This window comes from Pleuronectes platessa, chromosome 12 (assembly GCF_947347685.1).
Source record: "Pleuronectes platessa chromosome 12, fPlePla1.1, whole genome shotgun sequence".
Classification (NCBI taxonomy): Eukaryota; Metazoa; Chordata; class Actinopteri; order Pleuronectiformes; family Pleuronectidae; genus Pleuronectes; species Pleuronectes platessa.
The window spans coordinates 26,515,619-26,537,148 of NC_070637.1; the positions used below are offsets into that span (position 1 = coordinate 26,515,619).

Consider the following 21,530-nt stretch of genomic DNA (forward strand, 5'->3'; position numbering starts at 1 on the left):
CACAGTCGATGGATCAAACAGGAAGACCGACTGTGAGCGGTGTTCCATTGTATGTTTCACAGCGGGACATCAGAGAAACACTGGTGTCATTCATTGGTTCAGACAGGTCACATGTATCATAAACAGGAAGTGGCAGAGGGACCTGCTATGTTTCTGATCTGTTATTGATTATTTATTGGTTAATTTAATTAATGATCTTCCTACAGAAAGTAACTGCAGCTGCAACATCACCAACAGCCACTGTGACGAGTCCAGAGTCTGCAGGTGAGACATCCGTCAGCCAATCACTGATCAATAACTGCTGATCCCACGATGTGATCATGTGACCAGGTGAATAACGGGTTGTCTCCGTGTCCGTGCAGGTGTGACCCCGGCTGGGACGGTGAAGGCTGTGACCGCTGCGTGCCAATGCCCGGTTGCGTGCACGGCTTATGTCAGCAGCCGTGGCAGTGCAGCTGTGAGCCGGGCTGGGGGGGGCGCTTCTGTGACAAAGGTCAGACGTTCGTCACATGTCCTCATGTTTACTGTGGCCATATGAACGATGCCCTCTAGTGGTAATGATGGAATGACTCTTTCAGACCTGTTCATCTGCTCGGAGCGGCCGTGTGAGAACGGAGCGACCTGCGGGATGGAGGACAACGGGGACTTCATCTGCCTGTGTCCTGAGACCTACCACGGCAGCAACTGTCAACTGAAGATGGGACCATGTCACCAGAGGAGGTTGGACACTCTCCAGATCAATATATCAGATCAGATCATTATTGATCGAGTACTATTCTGAATAACTGTTGTCAAATTATAGATGAACACAAATCACCATGGTGTTTATCTATTGATCAGTTGATCAGAGGAGACCAATGTTAAATGTTTCTCACTCTTCAGGAGGAAGTGTAGCGCCACCATCAGGCCACAGAGCTTCCATCATCTTCAGCTGTTCTCTGTTGTCATCCTCAGGTCTCCGTGTAGAAATGGTGGCCTGTGTGAAGACGCTGACGGTTTCGCAGCAGAGTTGAGATGTCGCTGTCTGGCCGGCTTCACAGGACCCCGCTGTGAGACCAACGTGGACGACTGTCTGATGAAGCCGTGTGGTAATGGCGCCACCTGTCTGGACGGCATCAACCGCTTCTCGTGCCTCTGCCCCTCCGGCTTCACTGGACGCTTCTGCACCATCAACCTGAACGACTGTGCCAGTCGGCCCTGCCTCAACGCAGGCCGCTGCCTCGACCGCGCCAGAGGCTTCCACTGCGTCTGCCGGGCCGGTTTCACCGGGGCCACCTGCCAGACGCTGCTAAGGAGCCGTGATGCCCTCGAGGCTGGCTTGACAAGGATGGGGGGGGAGGGGCCCGGAGGAGGTGGGGCTAGGAACCATAGGACCAGCAGTAACAGCAGTGGTTGTGACGACCAGCTGTTTAAGGTAACAGTGAGTGAGCGTGGTACTGTTGGCCTATCAGATATCCAACTCATCATCCTGTTGATGCTGGCAGCACTGACGCTGGGTGTAGTGGGGCTGACCGCCGCCCTGGTACTGCAGGGTCAGTGCAGGGACTGTGGCCACGCCCCTTGCTGGTCACTGACTTCATCATCATCAGAACTTAAGAGCAGGCGTCGAGCGCAGCGGGACCAACAGGGCGGTCGCATCAGCTTCCTGAATGCTGCAGAACCAGAGAAGAAGAAACACAACGCTGAGGTTGTGTAGATGAGTGGGCGTTCGAGAGAGAAAGGATACACCCTACTCTCATGTGAGAACTACACAGTCAAAGGTCAGAGGTCACCTGCATCAGGTTCAGATCTAATTCTCCCAGAATGCACCTGCTGCCAAATGCAAGTCCTCTGTGACATCATCAAATTTAAACCTAAAGCGGGACAGTGGGAGGAATCTCAGCATGATCAGGTCCAGCTCTATTTATCAAAATACTACATTACCCATGAGCCTCAGCTGCTGTGTAGGAGGTTGGTACCGCACGAAACGTTCAACCAGCCAATCAATGTCGAGCTGCAGCTGTTAAGAAGGTGGCATTTCCAAATAAGATTGAGGGAGTGGGGGTGTGTGGTTTGGCCACTAATCAGCGAATCAGAGCACAGAGTTCAGGTCAGGTGACACAACCTGTTTCGATGTAAAACTGAAGAGTTGTGAAATCAGCTGGACGTTAATCACATGTAACAGATGTCATAACAGTGTTAAATATTGATCAATCTTTTATTGACGATTGATTTCTGACGATTTGATTTTTTTTCAGGTTTTATTTTATGATTTGATATTTTCACTATTTTAGTTTTTTATTCATTAAAAAGATAAATGTGATTTAATACATTATCTGATAATGTCGTCGTCTAAGGTTATATGTTCTCTGGATCCACACAACAGCTCCCCCTGCAGGTGTGAACATGCAGTAACACTCTGCTTCATGTCAGTCTGTGCCAAGTGTGCGCTCATCACGATTAGCCTCCTGTGGAACCTGAGCTGCTCCCCTGCAGCTCGCCCCCTCAGTTGGACCTTTCCACCGCTGTGTGAAGTGAAATCAGGGGGATTTTAGTCCATTGTGTCCGACACTAAAAGATGAATCTGAGTCATAGTTTCTTACGAAGCTGTAAACTGTTTTATTATTGTGACGTTGTTTTTCATCAGAACAAACACACAGAAAATACATTCATCAGAAACACTCAGTTTCCGTTTACCTGCAGAAACTCCAGGTGACACAATCTTCATCTGAGACACTGATGAGCATCGTCGTCTTTTTAACTTTAAACAGTCAAACTTCATATTTAAGTTCGGTCAGCTGTTTAGACCATTAATCAATCATTCTATTAGACCAACATCCCATCAGCCCTGGGAACAAATAACTATTCTCCACAAGTTGGAGCTGGAGGATTTTTTAGCCTGAGTTCCTGCAGGTAGCGTTTGTGGGCGGAGCCTGATCACAGGTGAAGTAATCTGGTGCGTTGAGGTTTGGTGCTGCTGCTTGTCTACTCACAGGTGCTACATCAAACCATGCAGTGGCATGTGATAGGCTGCCAGTGATCATGTGATCCGAGAACCCAGGGAAGTGCAGTGCAGAAACAGACATTCAACCCCCAAAACTACAAACCAATCGAATCGAGTGAAAACAGTAAGTGGGTGTGTTTGTGGGAGGGGTCACATCTCAGTCTCGTCCAATAAGCTCTCACCTAGACCTGATGTCAGGAGGACCGTCTGTGGGCTGGAGTCTGTGGGTTAGAGAACGACACGTTTAGAGCCAACAAACCACACGTCCTCGTCGTGTCACTTCCTGTCCATTGAAACCACTCTCATGGCTAGCTTAGCATTAAGACAAGAAGCAGATCAGTGTCAGGCCGACGACCAAGTTGATCTGCTCCTTACAGCTGCAAGTTATTCCCTTTAGACTGAGAGCTGTTTTCCAATCTGCAGACTAAGTTAAGTCGGTGTTGGCGCCCTAAATGTTGGACTTTTACTTTAAATTAAATCAATTCTTAACTTAACTTAAATATGTTGTTTAAATTAATGATGATGTGTGTTACCTGCTCTGGAACCAGGACTATGACCAGAACCTGGACCAGAATCAGGTGGAACCACAGAGAACGAGAAGATATTAAACATTACATGTGACATCTGTTGGACTGGTGTCCGTCCTGGGAGACGGGTCCTCACGTGTGTCTATGAGGTTTCTACCTTCTCACCTGTTGAAGGTTTCAGTAGTTTGACTTGTTGAAGAACAGAGGACGTCTCACCTCGTTAAAGACCAGGAGACAAACTGGGACATGTGAATATGGGCTCTACAAATAAAATTGTATTGATTTGACTGATTGATTGATAAAATGTATTCTTTAAATATTCTTTTCTTTTTAAAGAACCACAAAGAACGAGATTTAACTAGATCCGCACTCGTTATAGGAAACCCCAAACCTCCAACTGTCACAACGCAGAAGCTGGAAAACACCAGACAGATCTGATCCTGAACCAGGTTCATTAGGAGAGAACCAGAGTGTCACTGGACCCACAGACCCAGAATGACATGAACATAGGTTTTGTCTCAGTTCAGGCTCCGCCTCCTTCAGACCGATGGCGCCACAGCGGCCAAACTAGACGTTTCTAACGTTTCCTTCAAATGTCTCCTTCAGTTCAGGAAGGTGGATCCTTCTCGGGCGGACCTGTCCCAGGATTCATTGTGCACCAGTGGCGATACAACAGGAAATCCTCCTCAGACCAGAAATGTCTCATTGTGGTTCGAACTTTACGGACTCCAAAGGAGGGGGACCCTGAACTGAGAAAAAAGTACAGAATCAGTTTGACTAACACAAGAACACTGATACTACATCAGCAGAACCAACAGTTGACTGATTCTACATTGGTTCTGATCTGGTTCTGTGGAACCTAAACCTGTCTCACTGTCTATGGCCCCGTTCAAAAATGTGTTTTTTGTCATCCAATCACAAGTGGACAGCTCTAAGTTCATGTGAGAACGTTCTCAGATTGGATTGAGATCCGATCACACCGGAGCACATTCAGAGTCTGAGCCACGTGTCCACATTGTCCTGGGACACTTGAAGTTTCACCAAGAATCAAATGTATTTCTTGTTGATTTGGTTGTAACCAATGAAAACCTTAACTCTAACATAAGGAGAGGCGGTGGTCTAGTGGCAGAAACTTGGACTATGGGCAGAGAAGGTCTCTGGTTCGACTCTGGTTGACTCCACGGAGAGACAACAAAAGACGAACCTGGATTGATCTGTCCAAAAATCCAAGAGTCTCCCTACCCTGTCTAGTGCCCCTGAGCAAGGCACCTTACTCCCCCAACATCTGCTCCGTGAGTGCCGTACATGGTCGCTCACTGCTCTGTGTGTCCTGCACCAGATGGGTCAACAGCAGAGGTTACATTTCCCTACCTGCATGACTGTGCATGTGTTTGGGACTAATAAATGCATCTTAAAAAAAAAATAATGATCAATAGTTTCATTAAACTGGTCAAATCTTTCTTCACAGCTGAGATTCATTCACACTCGTCTCTCACACACACACACACACACACACACACACACAGTGAGTTGAGATCCAGTCACGAGATGCTGGGGGGGGGTCACATGTTGATACCAGGGTACCTGCCCTACAAAGCTGAGCTGCTAAGCAAAGACATGTTGGAGAGTGAGGGGTTCTTCTCTGGCTCCTTTAACAGCAGCTGTGTATGGGGCCTATGGGACCAGTATGGATAGTAAACTGGGACTAGAGGTGAGAACAGTCAGTAGGGGGCAGTGTGGAGCAGGGGAGCGCTCAGCCCTTACTGCTTTGGGGGAGCCAAGCGGGGGGCTGGTACTTGTCTCTGATTGGCTGGTACTTGTCTCTGATTGACAGCAGGTCACTGCTGGGCTTGGCGCGTATTACGAGGGGCGGGGCCTCTCTGTCATCCTCTCCCTCCGAGAGAAGGTCACAGATCTGCTGCTGCAGCTCCGCACTGATGTCGTTCTCCGCCAGAACCAGAACCCGCAGGCAGGTCGGGTAGTTCTCCACCATGTCGAGGAAGACCTGGACCCAGAGACGCATAGGGGTTCAAATATCAACAAAACTTTATTTATACATAACTGCCAACAATGGGCAGAGGTGTTAAGGTCAGTATCACCCCCTGCTGGACAAACACAGCAACAACACAGACCTGACAGAGTGAGACGTCAACTAACAACAGAAGAAGAGCTGTGATTGGTCGACCTGTGCTGATTGGTTGGTCAGTCCGGTTCCCTCCAGGTCCAACACCTCCAAGGTTCTGCTGGACGCCACAGCAACCGCCAACATCCCTGCTATCTGATCACCTGGAGTCAGAACCAGGATCATTAGAACCAGCACCATAAAAAAAAACAGGAAGTTGATAGATAATAAACAGGAAATGGATAAATAATAAACAGGAAGTTGACTGATGGATGAACAGGAAGTGGATAGATAATAAACAGGAAGTTGACTGATTACCCAGCAGGTTGTAGTCCAGGTTGAGGACTCGGAGCTGAGAGCTGTGGGCCACAGCGATGCTGAGTCGAGCCCAACCTTTGGAGCTGATTCCTGCGTTAGCGCTGAGTGTCAATTCCATCAGGCCTGCACACACACACACACACACACACACACACAGTAGGGTTTTGGTTATTTGCCCTGGAGCTTTCACTCTTATCACATGATCATGCTCCCATCAATTTTATTCAGGAGGTTCCTATAGAATGATTTGCTGGTTGCCTCCTGCCTAACCCTAACACTAACCCTAACCCTAACTCAAACCTAACCCTAACCCTAACACTAACCCTAACCCTAACTCAAACCTAACCCTAACCCTAACTCAAACCTAACCCGACACAGGGGTTCGGTGTTGTCTAGGTGGTTGCAAGGGAAGTCAGTGTTGCTCCTTGTGGTTGCGGGTTTCTTTTGGTTGCTAACATGGTACCAGGTGGTTTTTGTGTGTTTTCTTTAAGTGACGTTCAGCTGGTTGTTACCTGACTTTGCTCCATCAGGGGGCAGCATCCCGCAGATCAGACCCAGCGCCTCATCTCCGAGCATGCAGTCTCCTAGATCCAGACAGACCAGGGCCGGGTGGGTCGACAGCGCCAAGTTCAGGGTCACCAGGCCAGCGTCCAGGAGCGGGCTGCCATGGAGACTGGGGAGAGACAAAGTCAAACCAATTACATGGTCCCCAGTGGACGAATCGTCAGGGTTCAGATGACCTTGACCCTTGAGGAGGGAGTCAGCGAGGTCACTTGGACCATGACGATTGGTCATCACTTGGTCTTGTATTCACAGCCACTGAGATGAGTCGAGCGTTTGATTGGTCCCTGCTAGTCGGCTCACAATAGGGTCTGCAGGGACCGGTTGGTGCTCATGGCGTCGGCCAGGTGTCGAGTCCTGCTGGTGCTGGAGACCACGCCCAGGTTGAGGTTGAGCTGAGCGAGCGAGCGAGACTCGGCCACACTGCGACAGATACGTCCAAAGTCGCGATCGGAGAGCTGGCAGCCTCGGATGGACAGCAGACGAACGCTGTCCTCCTTCAGACTCTCACAGATGTCCTGAACCTCGGCCGCTGAGAGCTGCTCCCCTGTGATCTGGATGGAGGCTGGCAGCATCCTGGATGGGACCAGGAGGGCTGGGGGCACCAGGAGCACCAGGGGTACCTGCATGAACGTGGAGATTAAGTGTATTTCAAAACATGTTTATTAATGAAGTAGCTGAAATACCTTCCCTCATATCGGTGAACATATTGATCCAGCATGCGATCAATTTATAACCACAACTGCCACAAACATCTATAAGTTTATCGGCAGAGAAGTAATCTGATCTAGAACTTAACTTTTCAATAATTGATTTTCTAACAGCTGATACATGATCAATGAACTCTCACCACAGATCAATCTTTGATTGAATCATTCTAGCTCCTGTAATAGAAATCAGTCAGTGATCGATTATTGATCGGTGCTGATCATTTTCAGAGAATTAACTTAAAATATTTAATTATCAGTATTGAAAATGTACTTTGAGCCGCTGATCATTGATCAATATTAAACTCAGACTCTGACTGGTTAAGCTGTGAGCTGATCAATGAACCTGATAAATGATCGATCAGATGACGAGGGAAGGATCGGGACTCTCACGCAATGATGTCATCACTCGCTGGAGACCACGCGCCGGTTGTGATAGACCGCGACGTCACAGTCGATCGATCCGGTATCGATCGATCAGCTTTGATGTGAGAGCGGCCGAGGCTGCGTCCGTCGGTCAGAGAGTCCCAGAGAGAGGAGGAGCACAGGAGGTCTCACTCTGAGTGGATTCACTGAGACCAAACATCAGCTTTCATTAAAAGAAAAAAGACATATACATATTCCAATGATAAACAATCATCTCACAACTTTCTTCAACGCTTTGTTTATGATGACGTCACGTGTAAAATATCACATCATTGATAGTTTTTAAGTGAAATAACGTTTCAGAGAAATAAATGCATCCATTGTTATTTGATATGAGCACAAACTGTGAAAACCTAGTTAATGTTTTACAACACTTCTTTTTAACAAAACTCTAGTTCTATTGATTTAAAAAAAAAAATATTGAACTTAATTCACATACGAACCTAAAAAAGAAACTGATCAGAGTGGTCCCTCTTCCTCCTACACCATCTTTACCCATGTGACGTCACAACCAGCTGAGCCTCCTTCTTTGCTGGTGACGTCACGTGGATAAAAGGGGGACTGTAAGAGTATTAATGATCGATATCGATTATTGATTAGTGATCAGGAGGTGATGGATCAGCTGATCAGAAACATTAACACGATCAACGGCTGACACTTCCGCTCCGGATTTTCAGAATAAGTCTTATGCGAACGACAAAGAGGAACACACACACAGACGCACACACGTGCACACACATACAGACACAGTTTAATAAACCAGTTATTACGTCATATCTTTACATATGGCACAAACATTATAGAGAGTTAAGTTTTAATGATTTTATTTACTTTAACATTTATTTTTGAAAAGGTTTTAATCCTTAAATGTGCCTGATTATTCATGATAAAAATCAATAGTGTGACTATTCATATTTAATCAGAATTATTTTTATTTATTAAATTTATTTTTCACATGTCTCTTTAAACCGAATTGGCAGTGCGTTCAGGGACCTGCGGTCTAGGGAATCAAAATCATATGAATCATTAACTGATACACAAAATTAAACAAAGACGACGAGTCTTTATTCTTTGTTATTTTCTTGATATTTTGTTGTTAATAAAGTTGTTAAAAAAAAACAGGCCGTACGTAAGTTTCGTTGCGGCGTCGTGACGCACGCGGAAGCGCCTGATCCGCAGCTGCCGCTAGCCGCGGCTAACAGCTACCAGCTAGCACTTGCAGCTCCGAGCAGAGAGACGGAAACAGACAGACGCAGACAGACGGAGACAGACGGCGACAGGCGGACAGACAGACAGGTGAGCGTCTGAACGGGTCACTCACGTGGAGAATGTTTATAACTGTGACGTGAAAAAACAACAGGAAGAGATGGTTTCACCACCGGAAACACAGCAGCAGTTAGCAGTTAGCCGCTCCAGATGCGCCAGGTAACACCGCAGTGTTAGCTGATCGGTGTCTCTGTGACCTCTGACCTTTACACCAGATCCGCGTCTCCTCAGGTGTCTAGACCAATCAGAGGCCTTCATCAATAATAATCTGACGGCTGACTGAATGATTGATGCAGGTGACGTCTACAGATCAAAATCAGTTTCTGAGCAAAAACCAACAACAAGACACACGTTGCTCTAGAAATGATTATTGGAATAGATTAATTGATGAATCAGTGATCACTTCAGAGCAGCTAACATGCTAATATCATGCTAAGAGTATGTGATCATGGACCACAGCTCCTGATGGTGTCAGCGGATCGAGGACTATGATCACAACCAGACTTCTTGATACACAACATGTCTCCTAACGTCTTCTACCATCAGGACCTCCTCAGTTCATCTGCTGCTTCATCTCCATCACACATGATGTAGAAACACTTTAAACATGAAGTCACAAACTGGTTCTTCTCATGTGGTGAATCCTGTTGTGTTGTTGTGTTGATGTGTTGTTGTGTTGTTGTGTACAGTTCCATCAGCATGTGTGTGTCCTGGGAGAGGATCCTCACATGGGATTGAGCTTCATCACTGATCACTAAGTTTCTGTTTGACTTGTGTTGAGTTAAGAACAGGAAGTTGATCCTTGTGAACATCTGTGAGACTAATAACATGTGAATGATTGATATAATCAATCATCAAATCAATCAAATTTTATTTGTATAGCCCATATTCACAATCACAATTTGTCTCATAGGGCTTTAACATGGTGAGACATCCGTCCTTCACCCTCAGCAAGAAAAACTACTAAAAACCCTGTTAACAGGTAAAAAAACGTAGAAACCTCAGAGACACACGTGAGGACTCGTCTCCCAGGACGGACACAAGTCAACAGATGTCAAGTGAAGGAAAACATCAAGATAAAAGTATTTAGCAGCATTGATGAGGGGAAACATCTTGAAGGATAACTTCAATGCTATATGTCAATCAGTCCTGCTGCATCATAGTCAGAGATATAAGACGTTAAGAATGAATTAGTTATTGATCAGATTATGTTACAGATTGTTTGAAGTTGTAGAAACAACTCACTTCCTATAGAGGGCAGAACAGGACATACACTCTGACTCTGTACTGCCCCCTGCAGGTGTCTTTGTCTGTGGATGGAAGTGCGGAGCTCCGCCATGGGACCGGAGAGAGTCTTACCGAGCTCCGAGGACGAGCTGGGAGAAAACGAACGTACGGCCAATGGAACGCTGCCGCTTCCGTCGCCGGGAGCCATGTGGAGTGGGGGCCAGGGAGGGGGTGAGGAGGAGGAGGAGGGAGAAGAGTTGGAGCTGGATGGCGAGGGGGAGGAGGAGGGGGGTTATTATTATCAACCTTTGAACCAGGATCCGGAGAGCGTGCACGTCATTGAGGACGAGGAGCCTTCAAACGCTGAGCAGCTGCAGCAGAGGATCGAGGTGAAGTCAATACTGCAGTAAAACTACTGCATTACCTGTATTAAGTATCAATATTGATGTAATTATACTCTATTACAAGTAAACAAACGTCTCTTCCAGGTGATGGGCCTCCACCTTCCTGAAGCTCCGCCCCTCGACAGTGATGAGGAGGACGACCCAGAGGTGGAGGCGTCTCTGAGGAGCCGAGCCTCCATCCCCATGGACGCAGGTCGGTCGTCCACGTGTCCTCTACCCTAGTACTGTCATTACTGTGGTTGCTATGGATGTTGTCTTTAAGGACAGAACTATTTTTCTGGTTCTGTTCATTTAAATAAAAACAAGCTGATCATGACATCACTTCCTGATCTCCACAGACCACGTGGAGCTGGTGAAGAGGACAATGGCAGCGGTGGCTTTGCCGTCACTCGGCGTGCCGGCGTGGGCCCAGGAGATCTCCGATGACCAGTGGATGGACATGGTCCACCACACGCTGCAGAGCCGGCACACCGCCGGCACACCGCCGGCACCCTGCGCCTCAGACAGCACGGCAACATCAGCGGGCCCTGAACGCACCACGACCATTTCAGGGACACTGAAGTAACAGCATGAACGTCAGAATAAACTTTATTGTTGTCAGACTCCGTGACGAACATGGGGGAGGGGTGGGGCTACACTACGCTAATTTTATTAATAAGCAACTGATCAATTGATTGGTTGAATAGAATTCTTCGTATGAAATCAGCTGAGAATCGAACTCATCAGTTAATTGATCAGAGATGAGGACCAATAACGTAAACGTATTGAACAGGAAGTTTCCACTGTCATGTTTTCAGAATAAATGTTATTTACTGAACTGATAAATGAAATCAATGACTTTATAGATTTCAAACTAACAAGGTCAAAGCCCCTGATATAACAATGAGCGAATCATGTCTGATAAATATCAGCTGATCAAACCTCATTGCGTTTCTGACATTTTATTTTGAAAATGACTGCAGGAAATGCTCTGAGGTCACAGGTCGTCCTGACAACTACAAACATTCCATTTTTTTTTCTTTGTTCTGGAAAAAGTATAAACAAATATTAAATTTTCTTGTCGATAAATGAAATTATTAATTGATTAAATGTGTGATTTTTAGGGTGAAGTCTCATATTCCCACATTTATTAAAATACCTAATGTGTATTTGTGTGTGTGTAAATCAAACTCTGTCAAACACTATTTCTTTTATTTTCTTCTGTACATGAACATTTGTACAAAATCACACTTTGACTCATGTGATGTTCGGACTCATTAAAAGGTAAAAATAAACTGAACCCTGGAATAAAAACTGAGCTCACACATTCATCATGTGTCCAGCAGGGGGCAGATCGACCATTACCGTGGGGGGGGCAGTAGAGCAGATGTCAGGCTGAGACGATCATGTTGCCCCCTGGTGGACAGAGCTCAACATGATCAAGTTTCAAAGTCCAGGGCTGTGATCACCGTTTTGTCCAGAAGTGAGTGAGAACTAGAGAGGCGGGGCTATCCCATCAAAGGAAATGTCACTGGTTTGAATGACAGCTGATCGATGAAGGACAATCCCAGATGACGGTGAGGGAGGGGCCGGGTCTGACAAAGGGGCGTCGTCCTGAGTCCATGGAAGAAGATTGATTTGTCACAAAATTGCGTTCAACATTTAACGTACAAGTTCACACAAAACCTGAAAAAGTCCTGACCTGAAGGTCACATGACCATTTAACCACAAGGGAAAATTTACGTTAAGTTATTAACAATAATATTCCATCAAATCAAAAACCTCGTGATTTTGAGCCAAAAAATTACAGATGAATTTATTTTCTCCGGGAAACATTTAAATTTAGTTTTTTACTCTGACCTTTGCTCTCTATTTTTTTTACAATCCAACATTATAAACGTTTATCTGCATCTTTCACAAATAAAGTCCAGTAAAGTTTGTGATGTCACAGAATAAATAAACAGAAGTGTCGCAGCAGAGGATCATGGGAATCCCAGTCTGATCACACATTCGCCGCAAACTGCTCAAGCTCAGCATTTTACTTTGGCGGGTTGAAATCCCAGACGTCCTGTGTGAACATTTAAAGACGTAAATGATGAATTGTCATTGGCTTCAGCAGCCGTGATGTGGGCGGAGTTAAACCATGCAATGCTACTTGTTCCCTCCACATGGCTGCGCCCTCTAGTGGAGAATCCAAATAAAGACTGAAAGCAGTTAGCAAAAAAACAGAGCCTGGGTGTCCAGGTCAGAGGTCAGAGGTCAGAAATGAAACCTGGTTCACCTGCATTCAGCCTGAGCTGCTTCGTCCTCACAAACCAATCAGACGGTTCCTTTCCTTTTGTCCAACGGCCACGTCAGGATTTAGTCTGTCCTCAGAGCCTCGACAATTCATCGCTTGGTTTGACCTTTGACCTGACGAGTAACGGCTACATCTCTACAGTTATAACAGAGGAAAGCAAAAAACGTTCATCATTGGTCTAAAGTGGATGATGAGACTTCAACAAAATAAAACCAAGCAATCAGGGAAAGAGAAATGAAATCATGTTGGAATCAAACTTCTGTACCTCCAGGATTTACTGGAAGCTGATTGGACGTCTACATTCACTGTCTCCTCGTCAGACCGTTAATGTGACATCTTCTGACTCCGCCTTCACTGGACCTGTCTAGTTTCATGGACCTGCTAGCGAAGCGTTCAGGGACATGTTGGCGGTGCATTCAGGGACCTGATGGTGTTCACACTGCGACAGGTGAAGCGATGGCGAGGACAGGGCGGAGTTTTGAAACTGTCCTTCTTGTTGTCAGCCACCAGGGGCAGAGGTGAGAGGCCTTTTCTTTTTCTACGCAGCGTCAGCTCCACCCTCATCTGACCCTGGAACAGCGTCGCCACCACAACGTTAACTTCCTCCCCTGAGAACCGGACGGGAGGGAAGCGGGTTGCTGCAAAGAAGAAACCGCCCCCCGGTCAGAGAGCCTCCTGATTGGCTGTCAGATACTCCTCTGCTCTCTTATGAGCCTCCAGAGCTTTGATGGTGAAGACGTCCTGAGGAAGTTCAGACTTTCTCCTCATCAGAGCCTGGTCCTTCTTCACACCCTGAGACACACATAGGCTGTTACACAACTAGTGTGTGTGTGTGTGTGTCACTGTGTTTCACTGTGTGTGTGTCTTTGAGTGTACCTGTGAGGCCTCACTCTCCACTGTCTTCTTCAGCAGCTGAATGTCTTCAACTGTCGGAGTTTCTATTTCCATCGAGTACACAGCTACAGTACTGTCACTGTACAACATGTACTGTACACACACACACACACACACACACACACACACACACACACACACACACACACACACACACAATGCAAATCATTAGTGTCCAGATAAAAAACTGATCAGATGATTTTAGACAAATATATTTCTTTTATGAATTAATCAATCACAAACTGATCATCAATAAATAATCAATCAATTCAATAATTAAATAGCTAATCAACAAAAAAACTGACCTCATCCTGTGGGGGGAGTCCAGGGCGGAGAGGGTGGAGCTTGTTGGTCTGAAGGTTAAAAAGAACACAGTCATTTAGAGAGGGGATGTGAGGAGACATGTGAGGAGACATGTGAGGAGACATGTGAGGGGACGTGAGGAGACATGTGAGGAGACATGTGAGGAGACATGCGAGGAGACATGTGAGGGGATGTGAGGAGACATGTGAGGGGATGTGAGGAGACATGTGAGGGGACGTGAGGAGACATGTGAGGGGATGTGAGGAGACATGTGAGGAGACATGTGAGGAGACATGTGAGGGGATGTGAGGAGACATGTGAGGGGATGTGAGGAGACATGTGAGGAGACATGTGAGGGGACGTGAGGAGACATGTGAGGAGACATGTGAGGAGACATGTGAGGGGATGTGAGGAGACATGTGAGGAGACATGTAAGGGGATGTGAGGAGACATGTGAGGGGATGGGAGGAGACATGTGAGGAGACATGTGAGGGGATGTGAGGAGACATGTGAGGGGATGTGAGGAGACAGGTGAGGAGACATGTGAGGAGACAGGTGAGTGGACAGGTGAGGGGACGTGAGGAGACGTGAGGAGACATGTGAGGGGATGTGAGGAGACGTGAGGAGACATGTGAAGAGACATTGAGGAGACAGTGAGGACACATGTGAGGGGACGTGAGGACACATGTGAGGACACGGTGAGGACACATGTGAGGGGACGGTGAGGAAACACGTGAGGGGACAGTGAGGACACACGTGAGGGGACAGTGAGGACACACGTGAGGGGACAGTGAGGACACACGTGAGGACACACGTGAGGGGACAGTGAGGACACACGTGAGGACACACGTGAGGAGACACGTGAGGGGACAGTGAGGAGACACGTGAGGGGACAGTGAGGGGACAGTGAGGGGACAGTGAGGGGACAGTGAGGACACACGTGAGGGGACAGTGAGGGGACAGTGAGGACACACGTGAGGGGACAGTGAGGACACACGTGAGGACACACGTGAGGGGACAGTGAGGACACACGTGAGGGGACAGTGAGGGGACAGTGAGGGGACAGTGAGGACACACGTGAGGGGACAGTGAGGACACACGTGAGGACACGTGAGGGGACAGTGAGGGGACACGTGAGGACACACGTGAGGGGACAGTGAGGACCCAAGTGAGGGGACAGTGAGGACACACGTGAGGGGACAGTGAGGACACACATGAGGGGACAGTGAGGACACACGTGAGGACACACGTGAGGGGACAGTGAGGACACACGTGAGGACACACGTGAGGGGACAGTGAGGGGACACGTGAGGACACACGTGAGGGGACAGTGAGGGGACACGTGAGGACACACGTGAGGGGACAGTGAGGGGACACGTGAGGACACACGTGAGGACACACGTGAGGACACAGTGAGGGGACAGTGAGGACACACGTGAGGACACACGTGAGGACACACGTGAGGGGACAGTGAGGGGACAGTGAGGGGACAGTGAGGACACACGTGAGGGGACAGTGAGGGGACACGTGAGGACACACGTGAGGACACACGTGAGGACACAGTGAGGGGACAGTGAGGACACACGTGAGGGGACAGTGAGGGGACAGTGAGGGGACACGTGAGGACACACGTGAGGGGACAGTGAGGGGACACGTGAGGACACACGTGAGGGGACAGTGAGGGGACACGTGAGGACACACGTGAGGACACACGTGAGGACACAGTGAGGGGACAGTGAGGACACACGTGAGGACACACGTGAGGACACACGTGAGGGGACAGTGAGGGGACAGTGAGGGGACAGTGAGGACACACCTGTGGGTTTTGTTGGGCCAGCTCTTTGATCTTGTGCCAGATCTCCTCTCTCTCCTTCACTTTGTATTTCTCTCTAAAGGAAACAATACAAAAATCAATCAATCAGAAAGTTGACATCACTGAATGACACAATAGCTGCTGCAGTTCATCAATTACCAATAATCAATACAACGAAAATGAATCAGTGTGTGTCTGTGTGTTACTTCTGTTTCTCAGCCTTGTACTGTTGTGTACAGTCGTCAAACAGTTTCTGGTTCATTTCCATGAAGAGTTTCAGAGCGTTGTAGATCAGACCATGGATCGTCCTGAGGAAGAGGAGGAGGAAGAGGAGGAGGAGGAAGCAGCTTCAGGTCTTTGTTTTGTTTCCTGATCAATAACAGATAATTCAATATTTACAGAAACATTTCTATGTTTTTTTATGTTCATGTTTCCATTCGGTGCACAGCTAACCTAGCATAGCTTAGCACGACGAGTGAACAATAACTAAACTGTGTTTCAGTTTGAGCCAGAGCAGCAGTAAACATCAGAACCTGTATGTGGAGTATTGATCCTGTATTGATTAGTATCAGAGTGTGTGTGTGTGTGTGTGTGTGTGTGTTACTTGTTCCAGTGGCTCTTGGAGTTCTTGTAGAGAGCAGGGAACATGATGGGGAGGATCACGGTGGCGTTGTCACTGATCAGACTCATGATGTACTCGTTATTCCAATAATACAACGCTCGCTCTGCCACCTGCACAGAAGACATGATCATCATCATCAATGTGATCATCATCTTCATCATCACCATCTTCATCATCATCACCACAACCATCACCTTAAATCAATCAATCAAATTGTATTTGTAGAGCCCATATTCACAAAGCACAGTTTGTCTCATAGGCTTGAACAAGGTGAGACGTCCTCTGTTCTTCACCCTCAACCAGCGTAAGGGATGATGACGACCTTCGTCATCGTCATCATCACCGATATCATCATCCCCTTCATCATAACCATCTTCATCCCAATCACCGTCATCTTCACCACCATCCTCAGACGGTGAGGACCATATCTATGGTGAGGACAAGCAGGACCAGAACCCTCGTTAAATGATAACTTGAGTTTGGCTCAGGAGATCGTCCGTTGGTTTGAATCCCTGTCTTCCCCTTCCACATACCTAAGTGTCCTTGGGCAAGACACCGGACCCAAAATTGGCCCCAACGTCTTTGCCGAACTCATAGAGAAAGTGCTGCACTTAGATCCAGTGTATGAATGTGTGTGAATGAGTGAACAGTAAAATCAGGAATAGATCATAAATACAACTGTAAAACAACCACAGATGTTCAGTGGAGGTGTTGTTACCTGGAAGTGTGGGCTGGACACACACTTGGCGAGCTGTCTGAAGAGCGGCTCCTGGACTTTGACAAACTCTGACGGCTCAATGACGTCCAGGATCTCCTCCAGTTCGTTCAGGAACATCACCTCCTTTGGACTGTGAGTCTTTGGCCAGAACTTCAGCAGACCCATGATCACCTGCAAGGTGTGAAACATATGTGCTTCTACATGTTACACACATCACACAGGTGCCCACCCTCTACATTACTATAAAACAACATGGCCCATCACCGGCAGAGGTTCGACTCACCGGTTCGGTGAGGCTGCTGTCCTTCTCCAGGAACTGGACCACACAGTACGCCAGCTGAGGAGAGACACTCACATGTTACATCCAGTCCTGAGGACATCACTGATGATGTCACAGACAATGTGAGGACTGACCTGAGGATGGTAGACGCTCAGAGACTTCACTTTGTGAAGAGGCAACAAAACTCGAATCAGAAACATCTTGTGTTCTTCTTTCAACGGTAGAGCGAAGCCATTGATAATACTGCGAGAGAGAGAGAGGGACAAATAGAGAGAGGAAAAGACAGACAGAGACAAAGAGAGAGATGAATCATTAAACATGTTACACGGAAACAGTTGTTTGTGTATGTGTGTGCGTGTGTGTGTGTGTTACCTGCCCAGTATCTCCAGCAGCTCAGCGATTCCGTTGTGATGTTCTGTCTCATAAATAAATCTGTAAAACATTATAACCACATTCAAGTTTGTATTAGAGCTGCACGACATTAGGAAAAGTTGTGATCTGCAATTACGTTGTTTAATATCGCGATGGTGATACGACTAAATAAACGTAAACATCCTCTGGCTCTCTGCCCGCGGGAGCAATGCATGGTGGGATATGTTGCTGACCATCAGTTGAACAAGACTTTTCAAGATGCATTGTGGGAAATTATATATAGGGCATAAATAAATTCACCAAACATTCAGAACTACAAAATGGCGAATTCACTATATAGTCATAAGTGAGTGATTTCAGACAAAGCTCTTGAGACATGTGTGTATGTGCTGTCAGCTGCTGTGAGCTCAGTGCAGGTTCCAACCTGTAGAAGATGTTGTTGATCTGCCGGCGGATGAAGGCTCGGAGGCCGAGGAACTTGCCGTAGATTCGGTGGAGGATGGTCTTCAGAAAGTCTCTCTCTCTGGGGTCCTCGCTGTCAAACAGCTCCAGAAGCTTCAACATGTCAACAAACCCAGAGTCAAGGTCTCATAGGTCATCGTGATATTATATAATATTATATATTATATTATATATATCGTCACATTGATCTGTTCTTACCGACAAAACAAACTTCTGGTCGATGTATTTTTTGGCGATGTTTGGCTGAAAATCTGTAGACTCCAGAAATCGAAGAAAGAACTCGTATACGAGCTGTGGAGACAAACAAGGTTTATAAAAAACATCGATAACCATAGTGGCCTATAAAGATGATCACATAAACCCTAAAGGTCGTAACCCTCATCACTCTGTAGGGTCTATGTTTAAAATGAACAGGAACCCGAACCTGCAGGTGAGGCCAGGCCGCCTCCAGCGTGGGTTCGTCCTCCTCGGGATCGAACTCCGCTCCGGTCGGGTTTGATGACGGAGGAAGAGCCCGGAACAAGTTCACTGAAAACTGAACACAACACTGGATTTGTTCAGGACCGCGCTGCGTTGTAACGTTAACACTACGACGATGTTTACATCACAGCACCTTTCAAAATCTGGCTCTGACTGAGATGATGATTTCAGAAATTAAAACAAGGTCGCAGTGACCTTTACCTTTGACGAGTGAAATGTAATCAACTCATCTTCCAAGTGACAACTGATAAACAATCAGTGAATCAGTGAGTCCAAGTGAACATGTGAGCCAAATGTATAAGAATTCAGATGTTCCTGAGATATTACATATACACGTGTTTGAGAGGTCAGAGTGACCTTTGACCTTTGGCCACATCCTGGAGGCCTTTATATTGAAATACCTTTATATACATCCGGGGGGGGGGGGGGGGGTGTCGTCTCTGTGGAGGCCGACATGTTTCGTAGCCACGACTGAACAAACTAAACCCTCTCTTAGTTCTACGAAAACTGAACGTTACCACAGGTTTTGAGGGGTGTGTGTGTGTGTGTGTGTGTGTGCGTGCGTGTGTGTGTGCGTGTGTAATCAGCTGCAACATGACACTTTACCACTAGATGTCAGTAAATTCTACACACTGAAACTTTAAGTTGATCAGAAAATTAAAATTATTTAGCCAACTTTTAAAAACATAGTTACAATGTGCAATTTAAAATCAGGATAAAGAATCTTCAAGAGTAATAAGACATTTAAATTAGATAATTCTTAGATTATCAATAATCAATCGCAGGATCCATCAGTTTCTTCGTTTGAAAAGTTATAATCAATAACTGATATTGCTTTACGGTCATGCTGCTGATTCAGTGTCGTGTTTGTTCGAATCCTCTTTATTAAACTTCATAGATTTGATCAACATGAAACTCATCAAGGTCACAAGGTGTGTGTGAGTGGTGTGTCACCATGACGACGGCCTCGGGGTAGATGACCTCCGTCACCACGTCACTGTTGTGTGTGATGTGCTCCACCATCTCGTGGAGCCCCGCCCTCTTCACCTCTTTGTATTTGAGGTCACTGAGTGGGTCGATGATGAAATCGAACAGGACGCAGCACTGACGCAGCTTCTGCACAAACAGCTCCTCCCACTCCACCGGGGGTGCATCTGGGGGGGGGGGGGGGCAGGTATTATGACACTGAGACACAACATACAAGCTACCAGCTGACAGACCTTAGTCTGATGGTCACAGAGGGACATAGAGTTTCTGTGCATCAGGCTAGCCTCTGGTTTACTGTGCTACCAAGAAGGATCTGTGGTCACCAGCTGACATCAGGTTGAATCTGGAGTTTTCAGGCCTACGAAGCGGGTTCACTTCTTATCAGGGGGAATCACTGATACGAGGAAGGACCCTAACCCGTGTAACTTATCTCCAACTTAACTTGGAGCAGGTTATCTGTTCAGCATAAGAGATGGAACAGTATAAAGCTCCGCTAACCCTAACCCAATCCAACCATGGATTGAACCATGACATCATGTTCTCAGAGGATCCGTGGAGCTGGTGTGGATGTTAGAGCCTCTGAGGAGGACCAGGGTCTTCAGAGACTCTTCTTTTTATCCACAAGTTCTTCTTCCTCGCCCACATTTTCCATTTCCTCTCTCTCCCTCCATCACAATCACCATTTTCTAAAACCACCTCAGCCACTAGCGTCCACATGGGGCAGGCATCAAGAGCAGTCAGGCTCCATCTGATTGGCCAAATATACGACATGTATCTAGCTGGCTGATGGTGTTTGTAATCCTGTATCATGTTGGCATCTGTAGTGGTGGTGGACCAGGATCCAGGTGGCAGCTGATGGTGGATCCTGATCGTGGACTACGATCACAACATGACTGCTTGATATATAATACGTCTCCTCAGATACTCGACCATTACTGTCAATAATCCAAATACAGGCCCCAGGTCAATGTCAAGCTAACATCCAGTTAGTGCCGGGCTAACCTTTGAGCGCAGGGAGCTTCTGGAGCTCTCGGTTCTTCGTGAGGCTGAAGCGTGACGAGCTCTGACGACGTTCCCTCTTCACCAGCTGAGCACCTCCGGAATATTTGATCTTGTTGAGCTGCGTGGGAGGAGGCGTGCTGTTACTGGGACGTTTACTGCCGCTCTGCTGCACCTGAAACACACACACACACACACACACACACACACACACACACACACACACACACACACACACACACACACACACACACACACACACACACACACACACACACACACACACACACACACACACACACACACACACACACACACACACACACACGTGTATCGGTTACAATGGCTTTTAACACAGGTCAGAGGTGAACCACCATCGGATCCAGGTTTAAACCGGACTTTAGCTCATAACCACAAACCCTCCACCTCCAGTCTTCAACCAGACAAAGGAATTTACAGCAGCTGAGGTCATGGTGAGGATGTTGTGACATCAATTTTCATATGGCATTATGTTGTCTTTATGATGACATCATCATTTTTCAGAGACACTAGACTTTAGACATTTAGAGACAAACGATGTGAGAGATTTCATTTAGCTGATGCTTTAATCCAAACGACTGAAACTAAGAGCGTTCAGCCAATAGGGTTCAAACCCAGAACAACAAGAATCAAGTGCGTTTGTCAGTTTCATTCATATATTGTCTTTGTGTGTGTGACCAGTCTCAGTGTGAACAGGTGACCCTGAGCCATCATGTGTGTAGCGTGTTAAACGTGTCACTCA

At 46.9% G+C, this 21,530-nt stretch overlaps 4 protein-coding genes across 8 annotated transcripts in view; 2 read left to right on the forward strand and 2 right to left on the reverse strand.

The window, feature by feature from the left end:
• Window positions 1-2,311, forward strand: part of dlk2 (delta-like 2 homolog (Drosophila)) — a 5,574-nt gene extending 3,263 nt beyond the window's left edge. For both annotated transcript variants that reach the window (XM_053436048.1, XM_053436047.1), the window contains exons 3-6: window positions 207-264; window positions 363-493; window positions 579-720; window positions 955-2,311. In XM_053436048.1, coding sequence (XP_053292023.1) covers window positions 207-264; window positions 363-493; window positions 579-720; window positions 955-1,696 — 1,073 coding nt within the window. In that variant the 3' untranslated portion in view covers window positions 1,697-2,311. The remainder of the gene's footprint in view (window positions 1-206; window positions 265-362; window positions 494-578; window positions 721-954) is intronic.
• Window positions 2,312-2,574: 263 nt separating this feature from the next.
• Window positions 2,575-9,109, reverse strand: lrrc73 (leucine rich repeat containing 73). The gene is made up of 9 exons (XM_053436049.1): window positions 8,966-9,109; window positions 8,088-8,205; window positions 7,565-7,790; window positions 6,815-7,134; window positions 6,463-6,623; window positions 5,951-6,073; window positions 5,696-5,796; window positions 5,275-5,515; window positions 2,575-4,259 (listed from the first exon to the last, which is right to left on the reverse strand). The coding sequence occupies exons 4-9, from the start codon at window positions 7,084-7,086 to the stop codon at window positions 4,213-4,215; spliced, it is 945 nt and encodes a 314-aa protein (XP_053292024.1). The 5' UTR covers window positions 7,087-7,134; window positions 7,565-7,790; window positions 8,088-8,205; window positions 8,966-9,109; the 3' UTR covers window positions 2,575-4,212.
• Window positions 8,782-11,838, forward strand: mea1 (male-enhanced antigen 1). Its single transcript, XM_053436050.1, is given in 5 exon segments — window positions 8,782-8,940; window positions 10,211-10,526; window positions 10,626-10,734; window positions 10,880-11,010; window positions 11,013-11,838. Coding segments are annotated over 4 exon segments (600 nt in total). The 5' UTR covers window positions 8,782-8,940; window positions 10,211-10,226; the 3' UTR covers window positions 11,073-11,838.
• Window positions 11,506-21,530, reverse strand: part of LOC128453268 (serine/threonine-protein phosphatase 2A 56 kDa regulatory subunit delta isoform) — a 30,869-nt gene continuing 20,844 nt past the window's right edge. The window contains exons 3-19 of one of the 4 annotated variants that reach the window (XM_053436045.1): window positions 20,753-20,924; window positions 19,718-19,917; window positions 18,708-18,818; window positions 18,482-18,574; window positions 18,246-18,376; window positions 17,822-17,881; window positions 17,584-17,692; window positions 17,453-17,506; window positions 17,170-17,340; window positions 16,434-16,561; window positions 16,036-16,137; window positions 15,833-15,905; window positions 14,019-14,066; window positions 13,696-13,806; window positions 13,085-13,611; window positions 12,802-12,954; window positions 11,506-12,134 (exon numbers count right to left, since the gene is read on the reverse strand). In XM_053436045.1, the coding sequence (XP_053292020.1) occupies window positions 13,483-13,611; window positions 13,696-13,806; window positions 14,019-14,066; window positions 15,833-15,905; window positions 16,036-16,137; window positions 16,434-16,561; window positions 17,170-17,340; window positions 17,453-17,506; window positions 17,584-17,692; window positions 17,822-17,881; window positions 18,246-18,376; window positions 18,482-18,574; window positions 18,708-18,818; window positions 19,718-19,917; window positions 20,753-20,924 (1,692 nt within the window). In that variant the 3' untranslated portion in view covers window positions 11,506-12,134; window positions 12,802-12,954; window positions 13,085-13,482. Of the gene's footprint in view, window positions 12,955-13,084; window positions 13,612-13,695; window positions 13,807-14,018; window positions 14,067-15,832; window positions 15,906-16,035; window positions 16,138-16,433; window positions 16,562-17,169; window positions 17,341-17,452; window positions 17,507-17,583; window positions 17,693-17,821; window positions 17,882-18,245; window positions 18,377-18,481; window positions 18,575-18,707; window positions 18,819-19,717; window positions 19,918-20,752; window positions 20,925-21,530 lie in introns of all 4 variants that reach the window. The other 3 variants (XM_053436043.1, XM_053436046.1, XM_053436042.1) reach the window with 3 other exon arrangements.